At 50.6% G+C, this 16,302-nt stretch overlaps 1 protein-coding gene across 1 annotated transcript in view; it reads left to right on the top strand.

The window, feature by feature from the left end:
• The window catches only part of LOC149364310 (phospholipid-transporting ATPase ABCA3-like), a 96,213-nt gene extending 80,767 nt beyond the window's left edge, over window positions 1-15,446 (top strand). Inside the window, exons 24-28 of the mRNA XM_089574252.1 lie at window positions 2,033-2,347; window positions 5,879-6,066; window positions 6,856-7,029; window positions 9,196-9,409; window positions 14,636-15,446. Of these exons, the coding sequence (XP_089430378.1) occupies window positions 2,033-2,347; window positions 5,879-6,066; window positions 6,856-7,029; window positions 9,196-9,409; window positions 14,636-14,785 (1,041 nt within the window). The 3' untranslated portion in view covers window positions 14,786-15,446. The remainder of the gene's footprint in view (window positions 1-2,032; window positions 2,348-5,878; window positions 6,067-6,855; window positions 7,030-9,195; window positions 9,410-14,635) is intronic.
• The last annotated feature ends 856 nt before the right edge of the window (window positions 15,447-16,302 follow it).

The raw sequence follows: 16,302 nt of genomic DNA, 5'->3' as shown, positions 1-16,302 counted from the left end.
GGTTAGTTGCATCCTAGTCGAAATCAAGAGGAAGAAATGGGCTTGGGCAGGGTATGTAATCTGAAGGCAATATTGTTACGGTGCATAGTCGCATTGCGAAGAAGACGTTGTTTGGACGCTCGGCAGTTGACGACGACGAGGACGTGGCAGTTTGTGCTGGAGTGATTTGGTTCGGTGTGCCTTCTGACTGTGGCCTGTCCCGTCTGCTGCTGGGCTAGCCCCCCGTAATATTTGGTGGAGGTGCTGGGTATCGATCCCCGTACATCTCGTACCCCCGTAATAATATAACCGCTGGTCGTTAAGGAGATTTCAAGAGAAGGCAAGCTTAGTAGGGGACGGCAGAAAGTTAGGTGGGCAGATGAGATAAAGAAGTTTGCGGGTGTACGGTGGCCGCAGCTGGCAAAGGACAGAGTTAATTTGAGAGACATGGGAGAGGCATTTGCCCTGCCGTGGGCGTAGTCAGAGTGATGACGATGATAACTAGCAAGAAACATAGTTAACTAGTAAGCCACGATGAGACACAAATGCTTTCGAATTCATTGTACGTAAGTAGTCCTAAGTGCCCTGCGTGATTTTTCGCCTTGTACTATACCACGCGCTCTGCTTCTTTAACCTTGCATGCTTGTTACGTTCTTATGCGAAATGCCTTGCTGTCTTCAAAGAGCCTCACGAGAACTTTCGTCCTCAAGCATTTTTGTGGGAACCTGCAACAGGAGGGGAGAAAAATTAAAAGCAGAATATTTCGCTTTTGCCGTTTATCTTACCTCGAATTCTCCTTTCTGTCGTTTACCGGTTCGTGGCGTCGGTGGCGCCACCCACCTTATCGAGTCCTCATCTGGCTCCGTTCTCCACGGCAGCCCGTGTCCCATCACTGTCTTGGAAGTGTTCAGGACCAATTCCTTTACGGCAGTATTAAGTAACGGTAATGAAATAAGCGCGCTTTAAGGAAGGAATTAGACCTTACTTTCGTGCTCTGTTTGTGATGGCTAGAACAGTCTAACTTGCATGGTTGGTAACGTTCACAGCGGCTCAGTCTACTGTAGTACGTTACATCTGATAACTCGCCAACCTCAACGGGAGTGTGGAGAACGGAAGGCGGGCCCTTCATACCAAATTTTTCTTTCCTCCATTTTTTTGCTCTAACGAGAGATAAACGACACTTTTTTCCGTGATCCTCTCCGTCACTTAGTGTCTCTGGCGCAGTGAGGAAGCCACACTGTGGGTGCGGTAGGCCAACGACTGTGACCGATTTCAGTCTGTGGTTGAAGCACCGACAGTGCTGGCCCCCCTGTAGAATGGCAGAGTGACAGCAACAGCGGCACCACCCCAACGCTACGGTCCACAGGCGTCAAGGTTACCTGGACCCTGTGACTATGCACAGGCCACAAACTTGACAGCGCCTTCACTACACCGAACGACACCAAAGACGTTACCGTAGCCGAAGTCAACAAGAGGAAATGATCTTGATGCATCTGTACGTGTAATCAGCAGAGATGACCGCTGGCGTTTCGGGTGTTAGAGGCACACCAATAGAATAGAAACGTAGCGGGCGGAGTGGGTGAGAGAACAAACGCGCGTTAATGATATGCTAGTTGAAATCAAGAGGAAGAAGTGGGCTTGGGCAGGGCATGCAATGCGAAGGCAAGATAAGTGGATTCCAAGAGAAGGCAAACGTAGCAGGGGACGGCAGAAAATTAGGTGGGCGGATGAGGTTAAGAAATTTGCGGGAATATGGTGGCCGCGCCTGGCGAAGGACAGGGTTAACTGGAGAGACATGGGAGAGGCCTTTGCCCTGCAGTGGGCGTATTCAGGCTGATGATGATGATGATGATGATGATATAGGCGGTGGGGAGTCAGATGGGAAGCCGAGATTACGAAACACTGGTACGAGGTGAACGCGGCTCGAGCAGGAGGAGGAAGTGCAAGAAGGCAGCTTTGTTTTTTCCTGGAGTAGATGATGATGATATGACGGGGACCACTGACTGCTCCGGACAAGCCCATAGTAAAACGCACCCGTTTCTGTTCCGAGCAGCAGCTACGAGCCCTGTACGAGCAGCTGGACACGGACGTGGCGAACGAGGCCCGTGAGGCCCCCCGGCTGGCAATGGCGCCGGGCCACGACGGCCGGGCTCTGGTCGTGTGGGACATCTGGCGGCTGCTGGCCGGCAGCCGCGTGCCGCAGCTCAAGGCCATCAACTTTTCGCTGGTCGAGGGCGAGTGCTTCGGCCTGCTCGGCACGCACGGCTCGGGCAAGACGCTGCTGCTCGAGGTGCTCTCTGCGCTCGCGCTCCGCTCGTCGGGCAACGCCTACAGCCAGAAGTACACACTCTCCGAGTCACCCCGGAAGGTACGTCCAGCCGCCACCAGCACGCCGCGAAAACTAAGACCAGTGCTATAGGCTATATGCGCGGTCGTACTGATGTGTCGCGGAGGCTGGCGATTTGTTCTGGTCTACTAGCGAAAGGAGCCGAGTGACATGAAATGTTCACACAGAGTCGAACTATAGTCGGATACAAGTCTCCAGCGAAGCTCCACGCGCAGAATTCGTCCACGACGAAAAAGTAATCCGCTACTTAAACGTTTCTTGTTACTTAAACAAGCAGCTTATCGCAAGAAAAAAATTGTGAGCTCTGGAATGTTAATACGTGGATTGTTTGATATAGTCAAATATTAAAAAGCTGATTTCGTTTACTGTTGCGAGTTCACGCCGCGGACCGCGGCCCAGTGTTAGCAACGGCTGTTTTTTTTTTTTTTTAAGTTTATCCTACTATAGTGACTCGCCCCAAAAACGAGACTTCCGCACGGACCGATTGGTCCAGATTTCCCGCCACCCGAATGGGCCGCACCGCCGCGCTGAACCCTCCATCCCGCGCGTACCGATCACGGCAGCATGGTAACGCGGCATGTATGGTCCCTGCTTTTGGAATAGTCATGGAAAAAAAATGCGGCAGGCTTTATTCGAACTTCGCGCCGATTATTCGAAAAGTATTCGAGAACTTGAGGGCGTATTTGATTCGTTTCGAATAATTTATTACAAACAGCATTTGATTCGTTCGAATAATCGGTTGCAAGGATATTCTATCCGGCATTCTAATTTTCCTAATATTCGCTCGCCCCTACTGCTATGTGTGTGAACAATTTGAGCAGTGAGGTTTGGAAGCGTAGCCGTGCAAATTTTGGCTGATGTATGAAGCAGGTTAAATTGTATTTGGCTAAGGGTGCGAGCTGTACGAATCGATAAGGTTGAGTGTCGTGGTGATGAATCAGCTAAGCCCAACTTTTGCTGCGTGTAGTATTCGTGGAAAGGTCGTTTGGAGGCCCTGACTTCGTGCAACATCGCTAGGCTCTTCCATGGGATCCTCGGCGCCCGGTGTGCAGTATCGCAGGCAAGCTGAAGAGCCAGATCATTGCCGGGAATGCCCATGTGAGCAGGGATCCACCGAAGGGTCACCGGTCGTGGGCTTAATGCTTAGTGCAGCATATAAGGCCGATCGAGTAAAGAAGGTGAGGCCTCTGTCGTAAAAAGCACGTAGACTACGTGTGCGGGGGCGAGGGGTAGGGTGGTTAGGGTTTGGGTGGCATCGGCGACTCCGTGCACTTCTAGGGCGGAAGAGGTGGTTGGGGAGGTACACGGGCCGGTTGTGTGAGTGTTCATAGTATAGAAGTAAGGTAGGGTGGATGACTATGGCTGCTGTGGGTACCGCGGTTTCCTTGAGGCAGGGGTCTGTGCAGGCCACCACCACAGTGTCCAAGGGTGAGTTGTGGCTGTATGCATATTCTTGGCTGCGGCCTGCGTGTGTGTGTGTTCGGGGGGGGGGGGGGGGGGGGGAGATGGGTGCGTAGGGGGTGTACGACAGTATCCATCGCCCAGCCGGTGAGCTGGGCAGGTGGATGATTTGTCTCTTCCGGTGTAGGTTGAGGGCTTGAAGGGAGTGAAAAAGGCCTGTTCTGTACAGGGTGTCTGGGGAAGCCTGCTGGGGGAGTTCTGCTTTGTATAGTGTGTTGAGGGCCGGGTTTGGTTTGTAAAGGATGAACAGTAAGGGATGTAGTATATAGGGATTCAGGGCCAGCGCTTGAGCAAGGAGGCTAGCGTATCTCTCGGAGAGGCCGACATGCTTTATGCCAACGCGGCAAAGGAAGTGTGTAATTTAGTGGCATGTGTGTGTGGCATGATTGAATATCAGCAGCATTTCTAGGACGCGACAAAAGTCGATGCGGGGGATACGCTGTCCGGCCAGGGCAAGGGAGATGGTGGAGTTCATTGTCCGTTGATATTTACTGCGTGTTATCAGTAGAGGTTCAGATTACGGGACCATGCCTAGGTAAAAGAAAATGGGGGAGAGGACGGTACACTGCGTGGTGCCGCGAGTGGGTTTGATAGGGTGAGAGAGTTTGTCGAGGTAGTGGACACTGTCAGAGCGGTGGGAGAGGAAAGCTTTTATGTACCCCCTCTTCCAAAAGTAACCGAGCTACAGGTTTTGGCTTCTCGACCGTATAATGGAGCCTTTACGGCACCCCTAAAGACCGAAAGGTGTCAGAACGTGAGGACAAGGGTTCACCTTACTCTACACATATTCAGAGCTCAAGGGCTACCGTAAGTGCTTAGCTACGCGACTAAGAAACAAATAACCTCTGCCCGGCTACTTATGGCAAAGACGGTACTTATACCATGTGTCCGCATTGTGAGTCGGCTGTAGTATGGTGAGGATGTGGTTGTGTAATATGTAGTCGAAACCTTGCGTATGTCAGCTGTTACTAAGGCTGTGACCTGTGCAACGTCTGGAGCATTTGTGTTAAATGAGGTGTGTTGGAGAAGGAAAAGGTCCTGGGTGGATAGTGCTCGGCGATATCCGATGAGGGTGGGAGGGAGGATGTCGGGGGTCTGAAGATGGGAAGTGAGGCTGGCAAACACCATTCTCTCCATGAGCTTGGCCCCACAGGAGGTGAGGGAAATAGGGCGGAGGTTATTGATATTGGAGTGTTTATTGTGTTCTGGTATGAATGAGACCAGAGACGACGTCTAGTCCACTGGCAGGATGTCAGAGGTCCAGGCATCGTTGATGACGGAGTACCCGGGTTCGAGCTTCGGCCGAGAAAGAGAGGAAGAGCTAGGTGCCGTAGTGGAAGGCTCCGGAATAAATTCGACCACTTGGGGTTCTTTAACGTGTGCTCAAATCGCACAGCACACGGTCGATTTTGCGCTTGGCCCCAATCGAAACACGGCCACGGCTGGGACATTAACCCGCTTCTTCGGGCTCAGCCACCGAAACCACAGTCCAATGAGCCACCGAGGCCCAATCAGGCTAACGCACTCTGCGGGTGGCTTCTACGAAAGGTGGACGCCACACTCGTTGATGAATTTGTAATTAACGCATAATGCACAGTATGATGCGGTTAAGCCGCTTGCTAAGATTTCTGTCGTCGTTCGGCTGACTAAGGAGCCTACTGAAATTCTGTCAGCTACTCCCTATCTTCGGCATCAAACGTGCACAAAAAATTCTAGCATGCACGAAGTTGCTCATAATTTGTACGCTGGCGAAAACTTGTACATTCGTCCCCTTGGTCGAAAGTGCAAAGTACAATGCATATGAGCGCAGTTCCATAGTCTGCTACCGCCAGCTCGTGCTAGCGTAAGCGCTGGTTGGCAATTACTCGCCATGCCGGTTGTACAGTGCAGGTAAATATAATGTCCTCGGTGCTGCTGTATGCTAGACACGAATTGTACTCGCACTCGAGTTTCAACGAGTACTGCGTATTCATCATACTCCTCACTATGACAGTCAAGAGGAGCGAGCATTCTTCATGGGGCCCTGCGTTTAGATTTCTTTCGTGACGTGGTTAGAGGGTCGAAGATGCATGGTTCCCTTTCCACGTGCAGTGGCAGTCCCAGATCGGCTACTGCCCGGAGAAAGGGGGCCTCCTGCCCAAGCTCCCCGTGGCCGAACACCTTCTGCTGTTCGCACGTCTTCGCGGTGTCCCCAGGAGCAGCGAACAGAGCTACATTGACAAGCTGCTCAGGTCCTGCAACCTGTTCGACAAGAAGAACGACTGTCCAGAGGACTTGGGGTCTGTACTGTGCACCCATGCTTATACCCGCGGGCATTCGAAGCTTTTAATTAAACGTCCTGGTGTGGCCACAGGTATAGGTCCTCCTCCGTGGTATTGTTGAAGTGCGCCGAGCGCAGAGTTTGTTTATTTATTTATTTATTTATTTATTTATTTATTTATTTATTTATTTATTTATTTATTTATTTATTTATTTATTTATTTATTTATTTATGCTGCAACCCCACATTTTGGGGATTTTAGCAGTGTGGGAGAAGAACAGACTATAAAACACAATACAATGGCAGAGCACAAATAAACAGTCGCTGACTGAAGCAAAATAAGTAACAAAAGAAAACATCAGTATCAAAGAACGTTGCCGAAGGAGGGAAGCAAATGATGTCAGTGATGGCTGCATACTTCAATGTCACTGAGGTTATTCAAGCAAGTCAGTTGCTGTTCTTGGGGAAAAAAGAATACATATAACAGCTATTGTGCGGCTGAAATGGAGTTATTGCTAAAGAATATATTTGCCTAGTAGCATATCCGGTTGAGCAGGAGATTGTTTCAGAAAGGCTGGTTTTATAGTGACCTTTAATTGAGCTAAGAACTTAAGGCGGTTGAGATGATTCCCTTGACTTATTGATGGCGAGTTAGCTCTTGTTAATAAGCCACTAACTTGTGCTCGCTTAAAGTTGTTTTAATTAAGTCTTACCTCTTTTCTTCGTGCTTTTTCTAACTTATTCATGCTAGTCTTTGCGTACGGGTCCCTTGTTTGGAGAGTTTGGATGAGACGCTCCCAATGCGCAGCATGTCGGAGAAGCGGAAGCTGTCCCTGGCCCTGGCGCTGGTCGGCGCACCCAGCCTGCTCTTCCTGGACGAGCCGCTGCAGGGCGTCGACACCGGAACGAGACAGAGGGTCGTCGAGATCTTGAGGGACATCCGCGACAAGTCCAGGACCGCCATCATCTATGCCTCGGTCAGGTGTGTGTCCACTTCGAATATAACAGCACTCCGCACGTATATACCTTCTCTTGTAGCGGTGACTCTCAGACACACTCTAATGGTTTTTGAGGATCATCGCGCTGGGCTCATTTAAGCTTTTGCAGTTTCTGGAAGCTCGTAAGGCTTCGAGCTGATGCATTGCCTTGAGCGACTGTTAAGGGAAACGACCATATGCCACTATTACTGGTTCTTATAGCAGCGCAAAGAGACGCCCGCAAACACAGCGGAGACAGTCATCATCATCATCATCAGCTGACTACGCTCTCTGCAGGGCAAAGGCTTCTCCCATGTCTCTCCAATTAACCCTGACCTTTGCCAGCTGCGGCTATCGTATCCCCGCAAACTTCTTAATCTCAACCACCTAACTTTTTGTCGCCTCCCGCTACGCTTGTTTTTTCTCTTGGAATCCACTCCGTTACCATCAAGGACCATCAGTTATCTTGCCTTCGCATTATAAACCCTACCCAGGCCCATTTCTTCCTCTTGATTTCGACTAGGATGTTAACACGCGTTTGTTCCCTCACCCACTCCGCCCGCTTCCGATCTCTTAACGTTACACCTATTTTTCTTTCCATGGGCTTGGGCAGGGCGTGCAATGCGAAGGCAAGATAACCGCTGGTCCTTAAGGGTAACGGACTGGAATCCGAGAGAAGGCGAGCGTAGCAGGGGGCGGCAGAAAGTTGGGTGTGCGGATGAGATTAAGAAGTTTGCGGGGATACAGTGGCCGCAACTGCAAAGGACCGGGTTGGGAGCTGTCTTGCTCTGCAGTGGGCGTAGTCAGGGTGATGATGATGAGGAGTGTTGAACGGCATTTCAGCGTGCCTGTATGATTATAAGAACTCTTTACCGACCCCCTGCAGTTGCCGGCGGCGACAATTTTGTTTTCGTTAGAAGCCCCATGGAGCCAAAATGCGTTGTCGGTCATGAAATTCGCCCATTGGCTGGAGGGAACTGCCGTCACTAGATCGGAGTATTCCCATTGGCTGGCAGGAAGCAACGTCACTAGACATGGCATGTCTCCATCAGATCGAAAGTGAGGTCACTTTCGCAAAAGCATCAGCAGCTGCTGACGCTATCGCCTTGCCAAAACATAACGGAATCAGGTGTTCCTGTAATTTTTCGGGCTTCCTCTTTACTGAGCTATAACACACATCAGTGGGTTTCAACCGTCTCTGTGGACTCGTCGACGGCATTGAAGATGGCTAGTATTTCCAAAACAACTTGGAAAATGAAAATTGTTTTTTTTTTTTTTAAGTAAGGTAATGGCCTCAGTAACTGTCTCCCATACCTCGAACTGCGCCGTAAGGGTAGCGATAAAGAGGGGAGTGAAAGAAGAAAGGAAGATAAAGGGGCCGTAGTGGAGGTCTCCAGAATAATTTCGACCACCTGGGGATCTTTAACGTGCACTGACATTGCACAGAACATGGGCGCCTTTTGCGTTTCGCCTCCATCGAAACACAGGTTAATAAAAATTGTGTAATTAAGAGCCTCATTGCTTACTTTTAACCTTGATTTTTTACTGTTTGTTTATGATGTTCTACCATTACCATTTCACCACTTCCAGAGATCATGCAGGTCTTCGTTAAAGTGTGCTAATAAACACCCTGGTCCCTATACAGCCTGAAATGAAAACTGTATCTGACCAAGGTCATGACGAACATGTGCTACAGAGCGCTTGTACAATAAAGTGGTTGAAACGTGTCCACGGTCCCCTTGGTAACTCAGCAGTGTCACGAGTAGCCGTTCGAAAGTGATGACTCGAGAATATTGCAGCGAATCTTTGTAGTGTTTGTTTGTTCATTCCGGCACGCCGCTTTATCACTTTTGCTTGTGATGCAAAAGCAACGAGATTTGTCTCGATTGATCGCATCCAGGCGGAGTCGGTTCTACGTCATTCCAGAATGTTCTAGCAAGCTTTATCTCGAAAGTTCGCTATCAGCTTAAAATTCAGCACGGTCGAGAACGGCGGGCATTCAGTTCTACGACCGCCGAGCACGCTTGTTGCTACGCCGCCGCCGACTCATTCAGTTCTTTGCGGGCGTGAGTCAGCCAAAATAAAAAGTTTTGGTTAGAAGCCATTTCCGCCATCTTCCTTCTCGTAATCACCACTACGTGACAGTATACGGTGGCGCCCTCTCGTTGCAGCATGCAGCAGCTGGAGCTGATGTGCGACCGCCTGGCCATCCTGGTCGACGGCCAGGTGCAGTGCGTGGGCACCATCGAGCACCTGCGCGAGAAGTTCGGCGAGGGCATGACGATGAAGATCCAGCTGGAGGAAACCGAGAAGCAACGCGGCCTCGAGGTGCAGTCCGTCATGAGGGCGCTGTTCTCCGAATGCCGCGTCATCTACTACCACCAGGTCGGTGTGCTCTTTGCGTGCGTGCAGATCGAAGCAGTGTGAAGTGGATCACCGTATTAGCACGGGGCCATAAAAAATGCTTTGTCAAGTTCCATGCAGATTTTGAATTCTAGAACATTTATTTCCAAGAGTTTGAGGGGGCATATAGTTAAATCGAGCAGACCGCCGAACGCAGATGTTCATTCTTCAATTGGAGGAGGCACTTAAACTCCGCCTCAGGGGTATGGCATGATATCTTTAGTGGGTTAATACCCATATATGCTGAATTGGTAATTCATACTATTATTCATAGATGCCGGCGAGTCCTCATATACCACTGCCAGCGCAGTGGCGCAGCGTTAAAGCGATGCGTTACTGCACTGGAAGGTGGCTGTTCCTATCCCAGCCACTCGTCGGGGTTTTGCGACTCATGTTGCTCTTCCCGAGCAACCTCTCGCGCAGGTGGCACGACGCTCGTCCGAACTTACCCGAGCTTACCCGAGTAACTCGTGTAAGCTCGGGTAGTAACCCGGATTGCTAGGCAACGGCACGAAATCCTAAGAGCCATTTTTGCCAATACGCTTGTGGTGTTAGCTTGTGGTTAAGCGTTTGGTTTAGCTCGACACCGTCATGAGCTGTGAAACCCAGCGCCTGTGCGAGGGTGGTGCCCTCTGTGTGTGTAGGCGACAGGCGGCAGCGGCACGGCGCCATTTGCTGGAGCGCAGCTGAAGCGGTTGCTAGACAACGGCGACTCAAGGTCGTTTGGTAGCCGCATCGCCACGAGCATACGCGGCGAGCCGAGCTGGGTTCCGGTAGTGTTGCTTTAGCAACAAAAAAGAATTTTGCTCTTGAATGCGAGTTAACCATTCCATTTCATAGTGCTTATACTGAACCTGTACATGCGCCGTTGAAGTTATTACTATACGGACCATATTGCAGGCGCTCAACCGCTTGGGACCCTGCCGTTAACCAAGACCAACTGAACTGCAGACCAGCACACTTGGCAGGGTCCTATGGAGCAGCGTGCGCCAACTTTCGTTAGCTTTTTGGCCGTTGAGGGCGCTCGGTTGACCTGTTCGTCTGCTATGATCGTCATCATCGTTTGCCATTTCGTGCACGCTATTTAATACGTTTGTTTTGTCTTTCTCTGCTATCTTGACATCAGCAATGAAAATAGCCATAATAACGACTTATTTCGCTCTGGAAGAGTATAAAAAACATCTTCCTTTTTGTCCGCTTTCTTTTTGTCGGCACCACCTTGCCTAGCATAGATAAATGGATGATAATGACCACGTGGACAAACGACAAAACTGCCTTGTTTGAAGTGAAACAATGGAGGAGGCCATTTTCTCAACAGGTGTATAATAGCGCCACGCGGCCCGTAATGTTTCTATCCTAGCGGCAAAAGGCATGAACTAGAACATGCGCGCTGGAGCAGGGCCACTTGTGCAGGTCTGTAGTTCAGTAGGTCTTGCTGTTAACACCCTATGGTTCCCCGCAGCGGTGACCGAGTGGTCTGAGCATCCGCCTCGCATGCGGTAGGTGCGGTGGATGCCCAGCGCCGCCGGATAGCCACTGGTGATACAATGGGTACAAGCTTTCTCCTGGTCTGGTGCTCGGCTTATTTGGGGTGAAATGCTTGGGAAATGGGTCTGTAACCCCACCTTGAGTAGAAGAAAAATACCTTACGCCATGGCGCTCTTTGGACGCAGATGCCCTTGCGCCGCAAAAATCTTTGATCTTCAGTGCCCTAGGGTTCGAAGTTTTGTGCAGATATCAGCTGGTTGTTATATTTGTAATTATTCCCTTGCATGACGGCCTAACTCCTGAAAGAAAAGCTAAATGCAGAAAAGACGCGAAGCCTACGGAGCGTTCTACGTTCTAGTGTCCACAGCTTTTCATACTGTCAGATATTTTCGATTTTGACAACACACGTCATGTACACGCGACCAATTCTTTTAGCAGCAGGCATATTTCAACCCCCCCCCCCCCCAAAAAAAAAAAAAAAAAAACAAAACAAAAAAAACGCATCCCCCAGTGTTGTGGTATAAGGAGGTATGACTGGCAGCAGTGAAAACCACTCTATTTGCTTTTCTGAAGACGTGGCCCGTCTGCTACCCCTGTTTATATGGTGGCAACAAGATGCAGGAAATATTTTTCGAGCTTGCTTTGAGGGCACCGTACACTCTAAACACAAATTAGTAGAAAAGGGAGTGCGCTAGAGGACAGCTTACACCGTTTTTACTCCCATATAGGCGTATTTTTGTTTAGAGTGATGTCTGTTCTTAGTTGCCTATAACGCTTTGCTCTGCAGTGGATTCGATGAGGAGGTAGACGTAGAAGGGGACGGCAGAGAGTCAGGTGTGCGGATGACTTTAGGATGTAGTCGAGCGTTTTACTGTGCACTGTGTTCTCGGCGTGAGGCAAATGGCAACAAAAAAAAACATTAGTGGAACCATTAAAGGGACCAGAGTCATAGAAAAGCAGTTGACGTTACAGGCTTCTAACGGAACCCTTGTTCTGCAGATTTTTAAGCAAGGGTTACGTATGGAACCTGAGATGTCGACGTCAACTGTATTAATGCGACAGCAGTATGGCCCCATTTCCTCAAGGCCGTGGCGTTGAGGTGTCCATGTATGAATCTCGCTTCCACATGCCCCTAGCAGCGAAGCGGATACACAGCCGATGACGTCTTAGGCGCGAGCAAAACAAAAATCATTTCATGGAGCACACCTAATTACCACTGACTGCGACAATACAATGCGATAGCATAACCACCTCGTTGTGAGCATGCCAGCCACCTCAGGCGGCACATTCCTTCGCCCGCGTCAAAACCTCCTCCTTCCACGGTCCTTCTCCTTCAAGCCACCTTCGTTCTCACCCTCTTGTCTCCTAAAAGTGTAGAGAATTTACCTCCCACATTGCCTCCTGCCAACCGTTGGTAGACACCTTCTAATCTCTCCCTCCTCTCCACTTTGCCACCTGCCAACTATGGCAGGTGTCAGATCGTAGCTGGTTATTCTTTGTATCACCCGTGGTAGATGGAACACCCGTGTTCATCACCTCTGTGGGTGGCGAAGTGTGACACCGCCGGTGGGTGCGGAGACATGGGGCTGTTATTCTATCGCATACAATATCTGCGCGTCGGTGCTGCACTCGTACCGAAAAAGCTCTGGTTGACGCGCGCCGTGACGTCACTGCGTGAGGCGCGTGATACGTGCTGCGCACTGCTAGCGCTATCTCCGCGTACGTCGTAGCCACTCGAGTCGCGCCGGCTGTTCTCCTGCTTTAGAAGCATTTGGACGTGCGTAATGTCGACTCCCGCTGGAGCCCTGTGCTATTCACTGTACTGAGGGCTACACCCATAGGGAGACAACAACCAGTTTTAAGAGCGAGAGCTTTACTCCTCGGGGTACAACTTCCGATTTCTATGTGGATGAGATAATGACCTTCAGTGCCCGACAAGGTCAAACCGAACTTAACTGCGAGGTGGTATTCGCCCAAGCTATGGTAGTATGACCACGTGATCACGTGACGTGGTAGTATGACCACGTGACTATGACCAGTGGGTACATTACATTGACCTTGATCCTGACATTTGATTTGAGAGAGTGGAGACCATGCGTAAAAGAGCTTTCGCTCGTATGACTAGGTTCAAGCCACGTTGAACCCACGACATTTTTTTTTCTCAATAATTTTTCGCTCACTTACTCAAGTTCCTTCCAACCACCCCGTATGGCAATAGCGAAGACGCGACGGCAGCAGCCCTTCACTCTGGGCAGCAGCGGCTTCTGCGCGAACGCCATTGCGAGGAACAAGATATCCCTCTGAGCTATAGCGACGCCGAGAAGCCGAGAGAAATTTAAAACTCATTGCTGTCGCATATTTATGCGCATCGCGCTTTATGATCGCCTGTCAATTTTTTCTTTGACTTTGGTCACTAACTTTGGTCACTAAGTTTTGTCGTGCAAAATGAGATTAAGGTGTTTGCGAGTCATCGTGGGCACAGTACAGGGGGAGTACAGGGCGTTTGTCCAGCAGTCATGGAGGAAAAAAATGCTTAGGAGAGGCTATAGAGAGGCCCTCGTTACCCGAGCTCATGGAGGAAGGAAAACTAAGGAGAAGCCCTTCGTATTCCCAATGCATTGACAAGAATGTGGCGGAAGTGACGTCAAAATTTAGGCTTAAAAAGTCGGGCCACTAGCAACGTTGTCGTTGTTGCTAAGAAAACTCGGGCCACTAGCAACGGCGTACGGCGTCGTTAGCGTCGTTGTTGCTAGGGGCCCGAGTGTTTCTCGGTGGCGGTGGACGGGCTTTCGGCACGGTGTGTTCGGCCTTGCGTGTTAAAGTCTACATGCCTGGCGTCGTGACGTTACGCACGCATCTAGGATTGCTTTTAAATAACCGCTCATTTGATATTTTGTTCGTCAAACTTGGTGTCGTTACGCGGAGCGATCGATGCATTGAAATGAATCTCGCGAAAAGGTGGCACTCCGGAACCGCGCTTCGACACGCGAAGAAGCGTTGATTGTTTTGATCAGCGAACTTTCGCACCTCACCAAACAGCACAGAAACATGAAGCCGCTCTCGGCGATGCTGAGCTGCGTTTCGAAGGCCACACGGCGGGTGTACGGTAGCCCGAGGAGGATGGTGAGCTGAGCTGTAAGCGGCGCGCAATGTCGTCTTTCTTCGCCTGGCGTTGGAAAAGGTTCACCGCACCTGTGCGCCGGTCTGTGTCTAGGTGCGTGTTTGCGGGGAGGGAGGTGTAGGAGTGTAGCGGCAAGCGGCGCGGTTTTTTTTATACCTTTCTTTTACGAAGTGCTTGCGAGCCGGGCGCGAAACCCGCCCCACCACACCCGCCCCGTAGCTCGGTGGAGATGGAAGATAGTGAGGAAAGCCGAGCCAACTTCCGGTTGCGGGGCAGCTTCACAAAATGTGACGTCAGGGCCTCTCCTTTCTTTCCTTCCTCCATGTCCGAGCTGCATGGCAAAAAAAAATGCGCCGGAAGTCACGTGTTTTTGCAAGGACTGCTGGGAGTCTTTGGTCGATGGCGCAGCCAATAGTAACGATGGGCGCAACATCGTCGTCTGCATCATCGTCTGCGCGTGCGCAAGCGCGCTGAGACGGCTGGACGTAATGGCTCGTCCCAAATTCTTAACATTCCCCATGCCTTCAGTGGATGTAAGTAGACTGATGATGATGATCAGACGTGATCGAGGGTAATGGCGAATTTCGGTCGACACGCAGGGGCTGCTGAGCTTCGAGATGTACGAGAAGCGGCCCTGGAGCGAGGTCTTCTCCTGCGTGGACATGCTGAATCAGGGCTTCCGCTGCGAGTACGTGCTCGTCTCCGAGGCCACGCTCGAGCAGGTGTACATGGCGTTCGCCAAGACGTAGCGACACCGGCCCCGACAGGGCGCTCAAGGCGACGACGGCGCCGTGCAGCGGTCATCGTCGACAGCGTCTGCATGGGGGGAGCCATCCTGTCATCGGCTGCAGATTCTAGCTCTTTAGCGCGTTCATCTTTTCATGATCGTTATAATATTCCCCACATTCGCAGCATCTAGGACACTTTTTTTTTAAGCGTTCATGATTATATTCTGACACACTCAGCTTCATGCTATGTTATTGCGGCCCTTCGATTCGTATCCTTTTTTTCTTTTTACAAAGCTTATTTTGGGATGCTTTCTTGTGGCGACTGTGTGTGAATGTGCCTAATAACGGAAAAAGTCTCGTTCGGGGGCGCCCATGTTCTTTCAAGACTGGGGACTGAAATCGGAGTTCAAGAACTTATCTGCTGCACAAAGCTGCATCTAAGGAAGAGGAGGCCTCAGCGATCCATAGGCCGTTCTTTCGACTGTGAACACTCCAGGTCTGCGTCCTCTAACTGGCGCTGCGTCGACCGCTTGGTGATCGGCAAGAGAGGGCGCTCCGACGACCTCGAAGCCGAATTATCATTAGCAGCTTGCAAAACTCGTGACCTGGATGGTCTTGGCAACTTGGCAACCTGTGTTGGCGCTCAGTGTGATGGCAAGGCACCATCTGACACCCTGTTTCTGCGAATGTGTGGCTGGATGGCTCCCTTTGTGCAGACGTAATAAAAGTCGTCCTGCACTATCCTAAACCATGGCGAATAAATGAAGGAATTTATTGGCACTTGCGCTTCACACTGGAGCGCTTACGTGGGATCGCGCAAGGTATCGCGTAAGCTGTTTAACGTCATCGTCACCACCATCATCAGCCTAACTACGCCCACTGCATGGCAAAGGCCACTCCCACGTCTCTCCAGTTAACCCTGTCCTTTGTCAGCTGCGACCACTGCACCCCCGCAAACTTCTTAGTCTCATCCATTCTGCAGCCCCCTGCTACGCTTCCCTCCCCTTCGAGTGCAGTCAGGTACCCTTACCTTGATAACATCGGTTATCTTGCCTTCGAATTACAAGTCCTGCCCTAGCCCATTTCTTCCTTCACTATGGCGTCTCTCATGGCCTGGGTCTCTCTTGGACGTTAAACCCTATAAACCATAAACTATTCCTTCTTGATTTCGACTAGGGTATCATTATTTAGCGTTTGTTCCCTGAGGCACTCTGCCCTCTTCCTGTCTCTCAACGTTACACCTACCATTTTAGCTGTACGTAGCTTCATCTACAGCCCTACGCGGGACAATAGGCTCAAGGCTAACAGTGTGTGACCTCTGCTGGCAGCGTTTATCAGTCGGTGATGGGGCCGAAAGCACTCATCCCTCCCAGTACCGATATTGAAGTTTTATGACTGTAGGACTTATCAGTCGGTCGTCGTCCTAATGTGCGGAGAGAAATGACGTGGAGAAGTGTTCACGCATGCACATAATGCATCAAATTGGCGATTACGGTCCCCGCAGCCTGACTGCATTCGCATGACGCTAGAGCGTATTC

This window comes from Amblyomma mixtum, chromosome 2 (genome assembly GCF_055824585.1).
Source record: "Amblyomma mixtum isolate Tamu chromosome 2, ASM5582458v1, whole genome shotgun sequence".
Taxonomy (NCBI): domain Eukaryota; kingdom Metazoa; phylum Arthropoda; class Arachnida; order Ixodida; family Ixodidae; genus Amblyomma; species Amblyomma mixtum.
The sequence above is the reverse complement of the archived record's forward strand: the minus strand, read 5'-3'. Positions and strand labels throughout refer to the sequence as shown.